This window comes from Pleurodeles waltl, chromosome 5 (genome assembly GCF_031143425.1).
Source record: "Pleurodeles waltl isolate 20211129_DDA chromosome 5, aPleWal1.hap1.20221129, whole genome shotgun sequence".
NCBI lineage: Eukaryota > Metazoa > Chordata > Amphibia > Caudata > Salamandridae > Pleurodeles > Pleurodeles waltl.
In genome coordinates, this window is record NC_090444.1 from 1,253,376,223 (window position 1) to 1,253,396,613 (window position 20,391).

A 20,391-nucleotide genomic window follows, 5' to 3' on the forward strand; every position below is an offset into this window, starting at 1 on the left:
AAAATCTTCAGGAAGACACTAGAAAAGCGACAATCCTGAAAACCTTTGCTAAGACCCCGAAAACTTCGATAAGACACATCATATTTCCCTTTCCCACTTTGTCCTGGACTTCCATAATCTAGTATGACTTGCCATCATACTGTTTGCTGTACAGATTGCCAAACACCAGTGAAGCACACAGCTATCCACGAGGTAAAGATCATGTGATATAAATAGCAGAAATCAAAAATGTAAGGAAAATTATCAAAGCTATTTTCATGAGACTACCCTGACATGGTCTGTTATGCCCATGGTATAATACAAGATTACAAAGGGGTGAATGAAACAGACATGCACCGAGACTTTCAGAGAAGCATGTTTTTTTTTTTTAACTCCAGGTTTTGTAAGAAGTGCAAACCAATGACAAATTTATAACAACCACCTAAGGATATTAATCACAGGCAAAGTTAATACAGAAATAAGGAAGAAGTATTTTGTATATTTTATGTAGAAATTGAAAGGGCAACGTTTGGGGGGAAGAAACCCATCTTTGCAGGACACCTGCCGTACAACAGAAGAGGGACAGTAGAGAGGAAGAGTAGGTGGGAGTATACAGAATGTGCAAAATGAAAATGGAGGAAATTAGGAGAATGGAAGTGTATGCAGGATCCTTGAAATGTTTACACTTATGTGAACAATTAACATCTGATAAATTCATACATTATTTTAAAATAGGAAAGCCATAAATTCACGTTCCTCACCAGCTGATGCAGGCTGCCTCCACAGCTTGTGGTTTTATACTTATCAACTGAAGCCTTCTGTGGGCATTACGTTAAGTCTGTGTGTTTGTACTTAGGGTCTAGATTACGTCCTTAACTCAGTTACTGAAAAGATAAACTTACCTTTTTTCTCAGGGGCAGATGCGAACAGTTGTGTTTTCCAAGTAGAAAAGTCTGTTGCAGCTTTCTTCACTTCTTCTTGGATGTACTGTAAGCTTTTTATTAGAACCATCTGCTGGGATTCAGGACTGCATTCCAGTTCAGGAGTACAGAAGAGGGACTCTGTATTCTGAAGCTCAGCAGAGACTTTCATCAAGGTATTCAACCCCATGGCACAAACTTCAAAGTCTTTCCTGTTAACAGCAAAAAAATGCGCTGGATTAAATAACAATTTCCCTAAACGTTGTAATAGGTGCATGCTTGTCCAGTTTCCTCTGTGATGTACTACTTAATATAATCACACTTGCAGTCTGTCTTGACAAACCTCTAAACGTTTTTTCACATTATTGATATGCATTATGCATATGACTTGGTCTGCCTGCCCTGAATTCATTACTCATCTTCAGCTTGCATCTACAAATTCTTTGGTACAATATCATCTTTAAGCTGAAGCTGATGGAATTTCAAACACATTAAAATTTCCTAATCTGCTGCTTGTTTCAGTTTATGAAGAAACTCAAATGTACACATATACCTCCCAGTGCCAGGATCGGACTTAAGAATGCCTTTCATATAACGAACAGCTACAATGATTATCCACATCATCTGCATCTTATAGAAAGATTTAGGCTTACAATTAGAAAACGAATTCCAAACTTGTCTACTCACCAGGAATAAAAGAAAGGCTCACAGGACCGCCGCCTGATTTTATCCACCTCTGCTTTCACTATTTTCATTTCTGTTAGCATTTCGCTCACTTGTGTGGATAACTTCTGCCAAGCTGGGTCTTGCATCCTCATCTTACACATGGGAGGAAGACGCTCCTGAGCCACAGGTGAGGGGTATTTCAGCTCCCACCTCATCACACTGTCTGAACATCCTTGCTTTGTGCCGCTCTGCACTTCCTCAGTCTTCGACCTCTGGTCACAGTTCTCAGTCTGCTGATTTGGACAACACTGAATAAACCAAGAGAGCTGCTCCACCATTACAATGCATTGCATGGCCAGGTTCTGTAGTCGGATGGCCCACTGCTGCACCCCAGCCTGCGGTGGGAAAGCTATGTTATAATCCCTTGTAATATCCATGCGTGAACTTATCTCCTTCAAGCAGGTCAAAATATTTCTATTCCAGGGCCCAGAAAATTGAATTGGAGGGAAGAGGAAACAAACAACAGTGCAAGTTAGTTTTGCTTTAATTATATTTAATTCTATTCATAAAAATACAATTCGAAAACATTTAGCAGTGAAAGCAATCAATGCATAGCATGTAGGGTACAACACATTTAGTAAATACTCATCAATAACTGCAGTTTGATACACTAATTGCATTATGAAAAGAACATCTAGAGAGTTGTGCTATCTAGTTTGTACTATAGATTTTGGACTTAATGACTGAATTTCAAAAGCAATGTTACAATAAGAGTACTGTAGAACGATAAGTGCTGACATGCTGCTACACGTAGTACAGATAAATGTTATATATGTAGATTCAAAGTGAGCACATTTTCACTGCCCCATAGACTACCTACAAATATTTTGGAAACTAGTTGTGAGTATAGTAACAGTCTTACAAACTGGACTGCACTTACAAACAGAAAACCACGCCAAAAATCCCAAACATTTAATAAATGTTTCAAGAAGTGTACTTAAGGTTAGAAGCTTCAACTGAACGCTGTACTTCGAGTATGCACACAAGACTATCCAAAGCAATGAATTCAATGAACACAGCAGTCAAAGGAGCACTCGAGATAGTTATTGTTTCCCAAGCAAAGTAGTCAATTGCATTTCAGACCATTGGGAAAGGGTTCAGTTAAAAATCCTTTTAGAGAGCCAAATAGGCACTGGGTAGCCCTTAGCTGTCACACAGGGCTGAGGGATTAAACTAGAGGTAGGGATGATAAAATTAAGGAATGTGACAAAATGGACATGCTGAGGAGCAAATTATTAACCTTTGTGAGAGAAACAGCTTGCACAGGCTAATGACAAGTGATCACAAGCCTGCATCAAAAGCCATTTAAGGGACATAGCCTCAGGGTTAATTTATGATAGCTAAACTGGTGAACACATTTTCAATAAAAAGGTAATCTGTTGGCTAGCTCACTACCAAAACCAGTAAGAACAATTTGGAAAAGAATGGAATGTATTCTACGTCCCCATTAATCCAATGAATCAAAGCAATGATATCTCCTTCTGTTGCTTGAGGTTACCAAGTGCTTGTTTTAGATCTTACTATATTAGACTATCACATGGGTCAAGAACTGTGCGCAGCAGCACACATTTTAAGACTTGCACATTTATTTCAGCCTCAATTCATTTTGGCTACACTATGATACAAATACCAAAATGAGCTGGGCAGAAAGTGAGGTTTTGGATTGTACAGATGTCAGAGCAGGAAAGGAAAACAATGGGACACAGCCAGAAAAAATTGACACAACCAGGGAATGACACACCAAGCAAAAAGAACATCCGGAGAAAAACTGTGTGTTACAGGTAGATATGATGGAAAATAGGGCACAATAACATTCTTTCACATCTGTTCCTCTTCTACGTATACTGTACCTCATTGTGACCCACTGTTCTGTCATAGCAGATAGCGAACTTCTTTGTTTGATGAGCATCTTCAAAATATGTGCAGTGAATCCTTTACAACGTTCAATGCTGCTCAAGCCAAGCTCCTGTTCAGGAAGGTGTAAATAGGAGGGAGATAAGGTTATTTATCACCCGAGTGAACGTCAGCACGTCTATTCAACAGAGTCTGAAATGTAATTGTAATCATTTTGGATACATCCCAAACATCTAGCAACTGGTCACAGTTATACTAATGGCAGAAGCTGTGCCACACTAAAGAAAAACACTCAGATAAGAAAACTACATTCATATAGGGAGGGGGAAGAAAAGAAATGAAGACTCAGCAGCATTATAGTTACGTTTAAAAAATATGAAAGGCACCAAAAAATTTGCCAAAGTCCTCTATACCATTTCTAATACAAAAATGACACTTACCACTGCCACAAATGCTGTAGGTATGTTGCAAAGACAGTCCTTTGCAATGTGAAAATAAGATATTCTGATACAAATTCCCGCTGACGTGCCCATTTGTTGCATTTCTCCTCCTACTAGCCTTAGCAACTCAGCATGACTAAAGGCATAAAACAATAAAGAAAGCTCAATGCATCCAACATGCCAACAGAAAGATGACAGAACTGTTTAGAGGAAAATGTTACTAATCCTGTAAACAACTGTTGGTAGATTGTAGTGCGTAGTTTCAGGTCTGCACATTCCAGTCGTCTAGTAATAGGCACAAACGTTTACAAGTTGCGCTTAGAAGAAGTCTTTCGAGTCATGAGATACCTCATGATGCGTTGTTTAGGCCACTAAACACAAGGAGTATATCTCAGACGGCTTTTCCCACAGCATGTGAGCAATACTTTGATACATATGTGGAGACCCGAGACACCAGAGACCGACCTCGTGCGGGTTCATCACCGACATCTGCTTATAGCAGTCTTAGCAGGGTTTCAAATTTGTAGTTTTAGGAGGAGACATTAACCCTTGGCAACTGTCAAAAAATTGGCAGAACTTTGAGACAAAGAAAATGAGTGAGCAAGCTCTGGATCCACGTCAGAAGATGCAGAAGAAAAGTAACTGATATCGACACACAAGGGTGGGCATTTATACGTGGCTCAGACATCACTTCTGGGGAGGGACTGACCTGACCCGGAACCACACACCACCACATAACTGGTGTAAGAGCGAATTGCTGAGAAAAAAATCTCTGGATCCTATATGACATATGGGCTATTCACGAGATGAGTAATCTGAAGTTTAAAGTACCTATCAGAAACAGAGTTTTTAAAAACTGCTTGGCCAACTAAAGCTTCTTGGTGGGCTTAAATGTCCACACAGAAGTGTTAAGTAAATGTGTGTGGTGTTGACCATGTAGTAGCTTTAGGTATGTCTGCCATGGTAATGTTCCATAAGGTCATAATAGCCTTTGTTCAAGTGGAATGTGCTAGAGTCATTACATATAATGTATGGTTAGCCTTAACACAGCATGTCTGTAAACACCTAGCAATCCATCTGGCAATACCACCCTTAGAAAAACACTACCTGTATGAGGTTTTGCAGAAGTGTCAGACTTGCTTAGTCTTAAATATATAGGCTCAGTTCTGTCAATGAAGTACATTAGTGCTTTCCTGACATCAAATGTGGGCAAAGCAGTTTCAGACAGTCTCTGAATACGGGAAGAAAAGGGGCATCTCAAATGTCTGATGCACATGAAAAGGTGACATGACTTTTGGAAGAAGTTTCAGTTTTGTTCTTATAACTACTTTATCTTCACGTACCTGAACAACAGGTTTTGTCACACTCAGAGCTAGAAACTCACTGAGAAAGGTGATAGACTATGTCCAAAATCCAGGCTGGAGCTGGAGGAGTTCTTGGGGGATATGATTAAGGAAAACATTTTAGAAATTGTTTTTAGCTACTGTAGGGGTCAATTTATGGAATTTCGAGCATGTTTATGTAAGAAGAGAAATGTACTAATGTATCAGTGAAGAAACCTGCAGTTTGTGATTAATTGAATTTGGGAAAATCTCTGATTCGGAGTTTGTTTTAAAAAGATGGGTGATGTGGGTAAGTAGTAGTATGGATGAGGTATGAAAAAGTGAGGTGTTGTATGAGTCATGATCTTATATGGTTCTTTATGAAAGCGTTCTAAGTGGGAGGTTGGGTTTTGAAGAATATCAAAGAAATGTTTACATAATGTTTGATGTATTTAAGATGTATCACAGATGAGATGTGAACTGTGGAAATGACTAAATGTTACAGTAGGTACTGTATTTTGTGTCAGGCTCAACACTGTAAAACAGTGATGTATTACATGAGAGACTTATAAGCAATTTATTAGCATATTATGGGTTAAGCACCATTCAATTTGCTATCTGGAGTTCATAGGGGAACTACCATTTTAAGACCTTTCACAAAAGCTTAGATCACTGGTATTTTAAATAGAGAAATGTTTTCTGTTTTACATGTAACCAACTACTGCAGCTAAATGTAAGTGACTAAAGGTAGATGCCATCCCGGTCTTAACAGACGTAAAAGATAGCAGATGCTGTCCTCATTTTTTTTTTTTTTTTTACAGGATATATTTGTTTACCCAAACAGTAATGGTAAAATTATTTCCCTTTGTTGAATAGCAAGCACACGTAGTAGGTGTATGTGCCTCACACAGGACTTCCGTACACTTCACTGAGCTGGCTCTGATGCTGAGTCAGTAGACTGGGTTTCAGCAGAAGATTTTCCTGAGGATGTACCAACATTTCCGACAGCACTGAGCACCAAGTCGGTGCCACCAGAATGAGGGTCATGAAAGTGAAAGTCAACCTCACTTTCCTCATCTGATCAGGTCAAAGTGCACAGTTCATAGTGCAGTACCTCTCTTCTGTTAGTAAATGGAGGCAAAGTTTTGACATTTGCGCAGTAGCAAACAGATCGGATGTAGGAGTGCTCCTATTGTGAAACTAGTTCTGCAAATGCCCTGCAAGGAGCTGAATAATTTCAAAAGGCCCAATTTCAAATCCTTTGGGTTAGATCTGTCAGCCAGTGCGAGCAAGTATAACCCATACATCCTCCGCTTCTAGATGTAGAAAGTTGAAGTCATGCTGTACATTTTTATGAAGGCCGTCTTTGGTTCAAATTAACCTGTAAAAGGCTATGAGTGCTAATCTGATAATCATGAGTTCCAGATATTTGATGCAGCAACACTGCTGTGGCATCTAGTTACCCTGAACAGTCATGCAGTTGAAATGTGCTCAGGGAGCAGGAGGAAACGCGAGCAACAGTATGGCTACAGTGGCAGCTCCTTAGTGTGGTGCTGAAGCCTTCCACCTTCTACAGCCCTGATAAAAGGCACTTTCCAAACTGATGACCCAATTTAGGATGCCTTTGAGGTGGGCGAGCCATGCAACAATTATTGTGGCAAGGTGAGATTAGCAGAAAATTAACAGATCACCAGCAAACTATCCTCCGACGACCTGATTTTTCACCTGGGAGGAGCCAGTCGTACTGTCAGTGCTTTTGCTGCCAAGGCGCCTCCTGGGTTGCTTAAACCGCGTGGTGCGCTGTTCTCCAGACCTTTGGACAAAATCCCACAGTTCTCACTTACCTGATTTTCTACAGAGTGTCACCTAATGGGGGCATCTGTTCCTGGTGGGAATCAGTACCCAGATTTATGCCCACTTACAGACACCATTTTGGACAAGGACTATATTGCACGCCCATTTGAAAAGTGAGTGGCGTTCTTTCAGCACCAAAACAAATATAACAACCTGGGATGCCACATAGTGGATGCACGAAAGTGCTCCTTTTGGCATGGTCAACACCATGTGCTTGGATCCTGCTAACCAGCCCCAAGCATCTGTGTTCTTTTCCTTAACTGAATAATTGCTTCCACAATTGGCACACCTCTGGCGTACAGCTAAGACCCTTGTGAAAGGGTGACACTGGTACCAAGGGCCCTCTGACCAGAGAGGGTCCCTAAGGACTGCAGCATGTATTGTGCCACCCTAAGGGGCCCCTCATCAAACACATCCACACTGCCATTGCAGACTGTATGTGTTGGTGGCTAGAAAAAGGTAGAGACATGGTACAATGCCATGCCTACAGAAAACTGCCTGTGGCATAGATAGGTCACACCTCTAGCAGGCTTTACAGACCTAAGGCAGGGTGCACTATACCAAAAGGTGAGGGAATAGCTGCATGAGCAATATGCCCCTACAGAATTTAAGTCTTTCCTTAGACATTCTAAGTGCAGTGTAGGGAAGTTTGGTATCAAACTCCTCAGCTCACTAAACCCCCACTGATTCCAGTTTTGGATTTATTGAAAAATGCACACAGAGAGCATCTCTAAGATGCCCCCTCAAAATTCAACCAACTCTCTAGTGCATGGCTGACTAGTCTATGCCAGCTCGCCACCACTAGACAGGTTTCTGACCCCATGGAGTGAGAGCCTATGGGCGCTCGGGAGTCCGGGACAAAGCCTGTTCTGGGTGGAGGTGCTTCACATCTCCCCACTGAAGGAAAAACAACACTTGGGGGTGAGCCTTAAAGGCCTTTTATTACACTGCTCTAGGACTCTCTAGGCAGTGGCGATGCCACACCCCTGGACCAAGCCCCACTAAGGCAGGCAAGGCAGGCAGGAAAATTACTAAACACTTGAATGAGTGTCCACCCAAGCTAGGACCACCCCTAGGGTGCCCAGAGTTAAGGTGATCCCCTCCCTGCAGAATCCTCCATCTTGGTCTGGAGAGAACTAGCCAATAGGGTTAACAATGTGCCACCCTTTCCAAAGGGAGTGGGCACAGGAATGGTGTAGTCAACCTCAGGGTCAGTAGTCATTGGCTACTGCCCTCTGATCCCTGTAAGGCCCCTAAATCTAGTATTTAGTGGCACCCCTGAACCTTGCTCTTCAGATTCCTGGTGACCTTAAAGAAAAAGGACTGAAGAGCCGCACCAGCAGGGAAGACTCCCTACGACAACTGACTTGGTCCCAGCCTGTCTGCAGCTTCAAGACCCCTTCTAGAAAAAGGTGACTCATCCTGTAGGACCAGTGACCTCTACAAACCCCTAGACGACTGCCTGTCTACACTAAGGAACAAGAACTCCAGAGGACAGCGGCCCCGTCCACAAAGAAACCTCCAACAAGGACTCCAGAGCTCTCCCGATCTGCAAGTCCTGCGCAGTCTGCACCCGATGCCCACAGCCCAAGTCCAGGTGGCCGACCTGTCCAGAGAAGGTCTCAGGCTATTCTGACCTCGAGTCCACCCTGGGTTGACACCTCGTGACCAACAGGACGCTGCCTGCAGCCTAAATTGAGAGGAGCCCCTCCCCGACCTGCTCCGGTGAAGATTCCAGATGCCTAAAGTTACCCCCTGCACCTGCAGCCCCTCTGGCCTTGGGGAACCCAACCGACGGTCCACTGACATCTGATGGGATCTCTGCTTACCTGTCCAGCCATTGGTCTCCTTCAATAGGCTCCCTGGACCAAGCCTGCAGCCTTCCTCATTGAAAAGCAATGGGTGACCGATGCCGTGTTTGCACCTTGCACCCGGCTGCCCGCGTGCCGCTGAGGGTGTACGTTTGGTGCTGACCTGTGGCCCTCCCTGGTGCTGATCTAACAGCCCCCCCCCCCCCCCCCCCCCAACCCTTGGGCCTGTGCCTTGAAACCGTGGGTACTTATCTGCAATCTGTTTCCTTACAAGCGCCTCCAGTCTCCATTGGGTGCCCAACACCAACTTTGACCTCTGCACCTGGCCAGCCCTGTGTTGCTGGTGGTGCACCCTTGGGAGTCTTCTCGAACCTTGCCCTGTGGACACCTTAACCCCCAAAGACTGGCACCATAAATTGAGTACTTACCTTTAAACTGTGTTGGTACTTTTACTCCCCTAGGACTGCATTGCCTTCAATGATTTTTTGCAGTGTCTACTTTTGCTATTGAAATGTATTGCTAACCTGAAACCTGTGTTACCTGCGAATTACAAAGTGCATTTGATACTTGAAAGTGATACATTCTTGAAACTGTACTTGCCTCCAACAAAGATCCTTTTGGTAACAAAGTATATTTTTGGTACATAAAGAATGGACTGGAGTTAGTCATTGAGTGTGGCCTCATTTATTGACTGCGTGTGTACAACAAATGCTTTGCACTAACCTCTGATAAGCCTAACTGCTCAACCGCACTACCCCAAAAGAGAGCATTAGTATTACCTACTTTGGCCTCTGTAAAACCTCTGGGGAACCATTGGACTCTGCACACAATACCTTACTTTGGTATAGTATATAGAGATCCAGCTTCCTACACTGGACTTTAAGACAGCAAGATTTCCTAGTCCAGCCTCTTATTGCACTTGGTGATGGCCCCACTCAATTAAACTATTTTACCCCCTCCACCATTCATTAGTACTAGGTTGTCTTCTCTTCAAGGCCTATTTAGGAGAGAGGAAAGGCTTTAAATAAGTGTCTACATCAGTGACTAAGCACTTGTAAAAGGGTAATCTCCCTTTTTCACTGCCTAGGTTTGGACAACAAAACTGATAACTAGAACTAAAGCCATTCGGCAACTTGACGTTTGCAGACATGGCCCAAAACAAAATAACATTTCATGCTACGGACAACATGGCAACTTCAAATGAACACTGGACTCCACTATGGCTCAGATTAAACAATATCCACTCCTCCACAATGGAACAGTTCTCTACAGAAACAAACAATGAGCTTAAAGCACTAAAGGAGGAAACTGTTCACATGAGAAGTAGACTAAACACTGCAGACTTAAGGATAAGAGTCACAGGAATAATATACATCACTTTGGGATTCCAGAGATGGTAGATACCAGAGACCTCTTTCTCTTTCTGCAAATACTTGTTGCAAAAAGTACGTGGTTGAATTTCTCACAACCATTAGAGTTTCAGCTATACCACAGGACATGGACACACACACCGTCTGATAATAGCCAAAATCTGAAGATTCTGTCACGCACAAGTGAGTTGTTCCAGAGCAAAGAAACATGGGCCACACACATTCAACTCCATTATCTTTCTCTTCTGATTTATCCTGTAACACGCTTATAGTACAGAAAAAGCTCCTAGCCCTGAGACTATGCCCTAGCTGTGTTTTGAATTCACAGACACAGAAATCATGAGTCTTTATGAAAAGAAAGACTAAAGAATTTCATGACCCAGGGGAACTAGAATTGTGGCTGGAATGCACAGATGCACACCCTGCTGCCATGGAAGTAACAGTCCCTCACTGGCAGCGACAGAAGACACTCCAGACCACTGCAGCAGAAGCAGTGACACAGTGAGAGAAAATAGGAAAGAGGTACCCACACATCAAAGTGCTAGAAGCAAATCACTATTCCCTCTCAAACTGTAATATAGGGTTTGAACCCACAATATTAAATGGGTGAAAATCGTCAGGGGACAATGTAACAGTTCAACAAAATTTAAGGACTGCTACCTAACAGTTTCTATGAGGGGTAAAGGTTAGCTCATTCCCTCGACCAGCCACTACTAGCATTGTTTTGATGTAATCAATTTCAATACTCACAAAAATGTTTACATTTTGCTCATGCTTAAGTGTGATATACACTTTTAGCAAGTGTTGATACTTAATCAACCCTTTCTAACCTTCCTAGAAAAGGGGCATGGCACAGCATCGAATTGCAGACCAGAACATCTAGCCACTTAATGTAAACAGAATGACACAACATCAAATGTAAGAAGAATCTAGCATTCCTTTGATCTAAAAAGCATGATGTAGTACTTGTGGAGGAAATTCACCTCAGTGCTGCTGAATCTGTCAAGCATAAATTAGACTGGGTAGGAAAGATTATCTCCTTCATAGGCTCTGAAGAATCACCTAGCCTGACATTAGCTCTGTCAGTTCTTTCCAGAAAAAACATGAAAGGGTTCTGGTACAAATACAAAAACATCAATAGATGTCAATGGTTGATATGTCTTTGCCCGTTTGAATATTTCTGATCAAATCCTAATACTCTGATCTGCCTATGCTCCAAAAGGACCAAAGTGATTCTGGTTCTCCAAACTGAACTGCATGATGCTGGAATTCAGCTTCTATAAAACAATCATTGGTTTATGGATTATGGTTTTAGATCTTATTTTGGACAAAACTGCCAGATCCATATCAGAAAGGATAAAGACTGAGCCATTCTCGGTGATATGATGGACCTCTCACTCTAAGATCCTTGATGATTGTTAAACCCCACAGTAAAATAATACACCTATCTGTCGGCAGCCATAGTTCTGAGTCAAATACAGATACCCTTCCAAGGGTCCATATTTGTGAAATCAAAGTTTGTAATTTTTACCATCATGCCCCCCATACTATTTATCTTAGACCTGATGTATTCATAAACATACATGGAGTTTAGAATATATGAAATTTAAACCCCTAGAAGAAGAAAAGTTTGGTCAGATTCAGTGACTGCATAGAACTTAACAGACCTACTACCGATTTGCCACAGATTCCTACAAAGCAGACAAAGAGGGGACAGTAAGAAACTAGCCTTGGAATAAAATACTGAATTTTCAGAACAAATACTGCAAATGCTCTTCCCAGCGATTTTTACACTCTTACAGCGAGGTCTGATCTGAAAACTATTTACATCCTGGCCACTGAAGAAAGCTTCACATGGATGAAGCAGAAAACACATGAACAGGAAGAAAAGGCTCTCATCCCATGTGGTCAGAAACTTGTCTGAAAGTGGCAGGCTGGAACAGACCGTCAGTCCTGCACTAGCAGTTTAGCTAACATACAGGGGACATCTCTAAGATGCCCTCTGTGTGCATGTTTCAATAAATCCCACATTGGCATCAGTGTGGGTTTATTGTGCTGAGACGTTTGATACCAAACTTCCCAGTATTCAGTGGAGCCATCATGGAGCTGTGGAGTTTGTAATGATAAACTTTCAACCCATGAACTTTATATGGCCACACTACACTTACAATGTCTAAGAATGGCATAGACATAGTAGGGACATATTGCTCATGCAGCAATGCCCTCATCTGTGGTATAGTGCACCCTGCCTTAGGGCTGTAAGGCCTGCCAGACGGGTGACTTACCTATGCCACAGGCAGTGTTTTGTGGATATGGCAACCTGAGAGGGATGCCATGTCGACTTTGCCTTTTTCTCCCCACCAGCACACCCAAGCTGCAAAGGCAGTGTACATGTGCTTGGTGAGGGGTCCCTCAGGATGGGATAATACATTCTGCAGCCACTGCGGACCGTACCTGGCCACAAGGACCTTGGTACCATGGGTACCTTTTACAAGGGACTTAACTTTGTGCCATGGGTGTGCCAGTTGCAGAATCATAGGAACAGATTTTGGGAAAGAACACTGGTGCTGGGAACTGGTTAGCAGGATCCCAGGACACTTACAAAGTGGGCATCAACATCAGGCGAAAATTGGGGGCTAACCATGCCAACAGTGGAACTTTCCTACAAGGACCGAATGGCCAAAGTAGCCATCTCTGCGGACCTTACTGTCCAGCCAGTATTGCTTGGTGAAGTTTGCAAAGACGTCCATGTTGCCACCTGGCAGATGTCCAGGACTGTGTGCCAACGCTGTGGTAGCAGCAGTTTCTCTGGTTGAATGAGTGTGCAAACCCTCAGGGAGTTGCTTTTTTTGCCAAAGCGTAGCACATCTTGATGCAGAGGAGCATCTATCATGAGATGGTCCTCTTCTGCACCACCCTTCCTTTCTCCGCACCCACATAACCCAAAAAGAGTTGATCGTCCACACAGAAATCTTTGGTACAATTAAGGTAGGACGCCAACACTCTTTTTGGATCCAGGCAGTGGATTCTCTCCTCCTTATGAGAGGGATGTGGAGGGTGCGTAAAAAGCAGGCAAGGTGATTGACTGGCCTACATGAAAAGGTGTCACCACTCTGGGAAGGAAGGAAGCCCTGGTACCAAGCACCACCTTGTAAGGATGTACTGCTAATGATGGCTTCAAAGAGAGCTTGTAGCTCACTCACCTGCGACCAGAAGTGATGGCAATCAAGAAGGCAGTCTTAAGGGTCAAGAGCCGTAGAGGACAGTTGTGGAGCAGCTCGAAAGAGCACACGAGGTATGTGAGGATCAAGTTCAAATCGCACTGGGGCATTATGAATGGGATAGGAGGAAACACATGTGTGAGGCCTTTGAGAAACCTCTCAGCAATGGGAGATTCGAACAGGGAAGGTTGGTCAGGCAGCCTTAAAAAGACTGAGATGACAGACAAGTATCCCTTTAGGGTGCCTAGAGCAGAGCCCTGCTGGGCAAGAGAAAGAATAAAGAGGAGAACCTCTGAGAGAGGTGCAGAGAGGGCATCAACAGACTTGTTGATACACCATGCCATAAATTTCTTCCAACGACAGGCGTACACCCGTTTTGGTGGAGGGATGCCTGGCTGTCAAGATGACATTACAGACTTTGGGCAGAAGGTCAAAAGCCATCAACTGCTGCTGCTCAATCTCCACGCAAGGCTGCGGTCGTTTATAGGTGCCACCCCGGCTTGCTGACGCCAGTTCTACCCCAGTCATTTTTTCACTAACTGCAACACTTTTGTCAATTCGTTTTTTGAGGAGTTTTGATGTGTCGAGGGATGTCCCGTAAGATTGTTGCACCGTCAGGCCCACCTATGAGCATAGTAAGGGTTGGACACAGACCCTGGACTATGGCCTAGCGTCCTGTACAGGCAGTTTGTTCGTGCAAGGGTATTGCTCAAAGAAAAATCTACGGAACCAGTCTTGATGCCAGGAGGAAATTCTAAGGTAAGGAATCTGCAACTAGAAATCTCTATAAGATATGGGAAATACGGCACTCCATTCACCTCACATGTACATATTAGTAGCAGCATGTAGCTTTTGGCCATGCCCGCAAGGGTTTTGCAGTGGCTGATTTTTAACCACGACATTGTGCCAATACCCTCCTCTGGCAGGTATCTGTCCATGCACACAGACACTGGTACCCCACAGACGGTTGGACGCAGGCCCTGGCCTTTGGCTGGGCACCGCAGAGGTCCATGGATCATGTTCTGCACCAGTTGTACTGAAATGCATGTTTAATGAAAAAAGCAATGGACAAAATTGATCAGCTATCCAATTTCCGAATGATAGTATATATAGAGCTAGCTTCCTACATGCACTATCTCAAAGTGAGAGATAGTGTGCACAGAGTCCAGGGGTTCCCCTTAGAGATTGATAGTGGCAATAATAGATAATGCTAATGCTCTATTTTGTGGTAGTGTGGTCGAGCAGTAGGCTTATCAGAGGGTAGTGTTAAGCATTTGCTGTATACTCACAGGGAATAAATGGGAACACACACTCAAAAACTTAACTCCAGGCCAATAGGTTTTCATATGGAAAAATATTATTTTCTTAATTTATTTTAGAACCACAAGATTCAAAATTCAAGTATGTACATAAATTGTAAGGTACTTGGCACAGGTAAATATGAAACTTTGAAGTAAAACAGTAAGGTACACAGTTTTGGCAAAATGGCAATAAGCTATTTTAAAAGTGGATACTGCAAAAATCAACAGTTAATGGAGGAGGAGGTTGGTACAAGTTAGTTTAGCAGGTAAGTAAAGCACTAACAAGTTTAGTCTCCTGGGCATAGGCAGCCCAAACACCCAGCAACACAGGGCCGGTCAGGTGCAGAGGTCAAAGTAGGGCCCAAATAACATAGGCGCCTATGGAGACTAGGTAAGTACCTTCGTCCTCGGGTAGCAGACTGGGGGGTGGGGGGTGGGGGGGGGGGGGGGTGGATGGGTGGGGAGAGAGACTTTCCAAACAGGCACACAAAATACACCCTCAGTTGCACAGGGGCAGCCGGGTGCAGTGTGCAAAGTAGGTGTTGGGTTTTGAGTTTGTTTCAATGGAGGGACCCTGGGGTCACTGGCGATGCATGCAGGGCACAAGGGGGCTTCTCGGGCCAGCCACTGACTGGGCAAAGATGAGGGCCGCCTACTGGTCACACCTGCACCGGTAGTTAGTCCTCTCAGGCCTGGGGGCTGTCTGTGCAGTGCTTCTTCCAGGTGTCGGGTTCTTTGTTATCGGGCAGTCGCGGTCAGAGGGAGCCTCTGGATTCTCTCTGCAGGCATTGCCAGGGGTGCAGGAAGGTCGTCTCAGGGTGTCCACGTCATGGGAGATGACTTGGGCTTCTCACTGCAGTGTTGGTTTCTCTGGACACGAGCCAGGGTTGATGGGTGCAGAGAGGTGGGGACTCACGCTTCAGGAGTGAGGCTGGAGTCCCTTTAAAGATGGTTTCTTCTTTGTGTTTGGACAGAGCTGCTGTCCACAGGAGTTTTTCGGCTGTTTGAGCTGCAGGGCAGTCCTCTGAGAGCAGAGGTCGCTGGTCCTGCTGGATGCCTCGATGTTGCAGGTTCTTTGTTTCTGGGGACAGGCCGGTAGGGCAGGGGCCAAGTCAGTCTCCATCTTCTTTCAGGTCAGCAGTCCTCCTTCTTGTTCAGGTCGTCAGGAAATCTAAAATCCTGGGTTTAGGGTTGCCCCTAAATACTAAATTTAGGGCTGTGTTTGGGCTGGAGGGCAGTAGCCAATGGCCACACCCTCCTTGTGCCGCCTCCCTTTGTGGAGGGAGGTACATCCCTATCCCTATTGGGCTAAATCCTCCAAACCAAGATGGAGGATTTTCTAAGGAGGGTGACTCCTCATTGTTTTACTCATTATCTCCCCGGGCTTGCTGGCAAAAGTTGGGGCTGTGTCCCGGGGGGGGGGGGGGGGCTGGGGGGGTGTGGGGGAACAGCGGCCATCTCCACTAGCTGGATGTGCTCTCGGGCACTGTAACACGAAGCATGAGCCTTTGAGGCTCACTGCTGGGTGTTACAGTTCCTGGATGGGGGAAGGTGTGAAACACCTCCACCCAGTGCAGGCTTTGTTTCTGGCCTCAGAGAGCACAAAGGCACTCACCCTAGGGGGTCATTTTCCTACAGTGCACATATACTGTATTACGTTGATAAAATGCAGAGACTGTCAATGTTTCAAAGACTTCGAAATTTACATTACTGGACTGCCAAGTTTTTAGAGGACTATTCAGCAAAGGTTATTAAAACCCTTTGTAAAAGTAGGATAAAAGTTTAAACAAAACTGGTTTATTATCGCTAAGCAAAGGGTTGTGAACACAATTGAAAAGAATTAAAATTGTGACCGTTGATTACAACTATGATTAAACTAAATATATATCAACACCCCTTCCCTGTTTAATTAATCAAATCCAACCTCATTTCATGAAATCAAGACAAATATCATCATACCTTAGCAGGAGCAGACATAGCTGTCTGGAGTCTAGAATCACGAGCAAGAGATCGATAGAAGTACTTCTCGCATCCATCCCAGGCAGAAGAAAGCTCAGCCAGTAACCTGATGGAAATGCAGTAAATGAAGTGAAAATACATTCCCAACACAAATCCATGATGAAGTCCATAAAGAACATTTGAAAAGGAGCATTATTGCTACAGGATCTAAAAGCCATAAAGTTGTTGTTGACAAGTATTCCTCCAAAGAAATCACAGCCAAGATCAACCAATAAATCAAAATTTAAACAACGAGCCAAACAGTAATGAGAGTGAAATGCAATGTTGTACTATGTCCTTAGCATTAACCAAAAAGCTGTGCCATATGAGTGCAGTCCCAGGGTATACAGCCATTAAGGTGCTCTGATGAGCTTTGATAATTAAAACCACACTCTTTAACTTTATCAATGTAAAGACTGGAATTAATTGTTCTTAGAATTATCACTGTTATAAAATCTCGAAGTGATGAATAATTAAATCTTGCATTATCCAATTGGTTTAATGAGTCCATTGCAACAATGTCCTTGATTGTGTCACCCAGATCAATTTGTTATACTGCCCCAATGCATGTCAGACCTTCCAGGTCCTCCATCTGGGGACTTTAGGAAATTACCCTCTTTTTGGCATAGTTACCCCCACTTTTTGCCTGCTATCAGTGTGTTTTGACTGTTCACTGGGATCCTGCTAACCAGGACATCAGTGACTATGCTCACTCCCTCTCAATTTGGTTGCTTGGGACTTCACACACCCCACATTTGGCATACTTGTGCATGCATATAAGTTTGTAGTATATGGCACCCAGGGCACTGGGGCACCAGAGGTTCCCCAGGAGCTGGAAAAGGTATTATGCCACCCATGGTAGCCCATGTAAACTGTGTCTGCAGGCCTGCCATTGCAGCCTGCATGAAAAGGTTCAAGCACCCTTTCACTTCAAGTCACTGTAAGTCGTCCCTATGGCAGGCCCCCCTACCCCAGGGGACAGGGTGCAAGTACTTGTGTGAGGGCACCCCTGCACTAGCAGAGGTGCCCCCACGAACTCCAGCCCCATTTTCCTGGACTTGGTGAGTGCGACGACTCCATTTTATGTGTGTACTGGACACAGGTCACTACCTATATCCAGCTACATAATGTTAACTCCAAACCTGGGCATGTTTGGTATCAAACATGTAGGAATCATACTCCAATACTGTTGCTAATGGAAGTATGATTCCATGCACCCTAGGGGCTACTTAGAGGACCCCGCAGCATTGCTACCATCAGTCTTACAGCGTGTTCGAGGCAACCCAAGCTGCTGCCACACTCAGACAGGTTTCTGTCCTCCTGCTGCTTGATCTGATCCAGCTCAGGGAGGCATAACAAAGGATTTTCTTTGGGAGAGGGAGGTAAAACTCTCTCCCTTTGGAAAAAGGTTTGACTGGGTTGGGAGGGATAGCCTCCCCAAGCCACTGGTATGCTTTGAAGGGCACATTTGGTGCCCTCCGTGCATAAACGAGAAACAAGTCATGCCCCCCATAATCCCCCACCAAGTCCTTGCTCTGGTGCAAAATCAGACAATGGAAAGAGGAGTGACAACTCCCATGTCCATCACCACCCCAGTGGTGGTGCTCAGTGCTCCTCCAGTGGGTCCCTGGGTACTGCCATCTTGTTTCTAAGGTTGGCAGGGAACTCTGGGAGCATCAGAGTTGCCAGGCAGGTGACATCAGAGCCCCCTCCTGATAGGTGCTTACCTGGCTGGGTGACCAATCCCCCTTTCAGGGATATTTAGGGTCCCTCTCTTGGGTGGGTCTTCAGATTCGGCTTGCAAGATTCCAGAAGGATACCTCTGTAACTCTCACTTCGACTTCTGGCCTTACCAGGTTGACAGAGTAGTTCAGTAACAAAAATAAAAGTGGAATCTTATTAACTTTCCCTATAACACATCCATCAGTCAGGGAGGTGGGCGGGTCAGTGAAGAATCTGCAGGCAGATAGTGTTCCCACCAGAAAGATCAAGACTGCAGCTATGTAACTTTTTCTTCTGATGGATACTTCTACCTGCAGATTCCTCACCTGTAGACCAGAACACAGAGCAATACCCTGCCTATAGAGGAGGGTTGATGGATGGTTAGACAAGGAAACCCTTCGGAACAGACTAGACAAAGTGTCTGTTTCAAAGCACTTCAGAGTCCAGAAAGCAGTGCAGAGCAAATGTGTGAAGGGGCGCCTTGAAGATCTCTGCTATGAGCAGAGGCAGTTGACATAGCCCTGGTGGAATGGGCCCTGATTCCTCCTATGTCTTTTTTGACCATAGCATGGCAGGTCTTGAGGCAGCGATTATCCATCTTGAAAGGGTTCCTTTTTGCACATATTTTCCCTTTTTGGCACCACAGTATCCAAAGAAAAGCTGACCATCCAGCTGTATGTCCTTGATGCGGTCTAGATTGCAGTTGACCACCCTGCCTGGGATCCAGATAAAGTAACAGCTCGTTCTCCTCAGTTGGGAGGGTGATGGACAGACATATGGAATGGCATCACAACCTTTGGCAGGAATGCAGTCCTGGTATGCAACATCAGCTTGTCAGGAAAAAAACAATTAAGGTAGGGAATGGAACTGAGTGCTTGCAACGCAATCACCTATCTGGCTGAAATGATAGCCACCAAAAACACAGTCTTCAGAGTTAACATTCTTAAGGGACAACTATGTAGGGGCTCAATCAGAGTCCCCTTAAGAAAAGTCAAAATGAAATTAAGGACCCACTAGGGACTGCAGGATACATTCATCAAACCATTTAGAAAAAGCATTCCAATGGGACATTTGAAAAAGGACTGATGGCCTGGCAGACCGAGGAATGCAGACAATGTGGCTAAATATCCCTTGACAGCTTCTAACGCACAACTACTTTGAGTAAGGGGTAATGTGTATTGCAGGTTAAGTGACAGCATGGTCTGCAAGGGGTCCACACACCAAGAAGCGAAATCGCTCCACCTGCCCAAGTAAGCAGATTTCATGAAGGGGTGAAGTGCTGACAAGACTGCATCCACCACCTCTTGTGGCAGTTGAAAGGAACCCAGATGTCCCCACTCAGTCACCAAGCATATAAGGGAGGGCCTTGGAGACTGGGTGAAGAAAGGTTCCTCCCACTGGGAGAGAAGGTCCAGCCTGAGTGAAAGTTATAGCATGGGACATGTAGTGAAGCGCAGGAGATCAGACTGACTTGGGCCCATTCTTGTTGAATCTTCCTCAGAACATGAGGAATCAATAGTATTGAGGGGAAGGGGGAGTAGGGGGGACGACATGTAACAGCTGGAAAGTTCTATCGCAAAGGAAACGAGGTCCCCGAGGCTCCCCTAACAGATACTGGAGAGTACAGAACTGTCCGCATTGAGCATGTTCCATGGAGGTGAACAGGTCCACCTGAGGAGTGGCCCACTGGGCAAAGATGTCCTGCACTATCTCTAGTAGAAGTCTCCACTCATGACTGGCTAAGGTAACACCAGCTAAGGCTTCCAGCTCTAGAGACCCGCTAGGTGGCTGTTGCTGAGCCAGATCTCTTGACCTTGCACCAAAGGCTACAGCCTCAACGCTTACAGGCAAAGGAGGAGAGACCCTACTCCCT

At 44.5% G+C, this 20,391-nt stretch overlaps 1 protein-coding gene across 1 annotated transcript in view; it reads right to left on the bottom strand.

Moving 5' to 3' along the window:
- The window catches only part of MDN1 (midasin AAA ATPase 1), a 1,740,009-nt gene that overhangs the window by 299,542 nt on the left and 1,420,076 nt on the right, over positions 1–20,391 (bottom strand). The window contains exons 77-80 of the mRNA XM_069235499.1: positions 16,758–16,863; positions 3,476–3,591; positions 1,587–2,039; positions 882–1,111 (exon numbers count right to left, since the gene is read on the bottom strand). Coding sequence (XP_069091600.1) covers positions 882–1,111; positions 1,587–2,039; positions 3,476–3,591; positions 16,758–16,863 — 905 coding nt within the window. The remainder of the gene's footprint in view (positions 1–881; positions 1,112–1,586; positions 2,040–3,475; positions 3,592–16,757; positions 16,864–20,391) is intronic.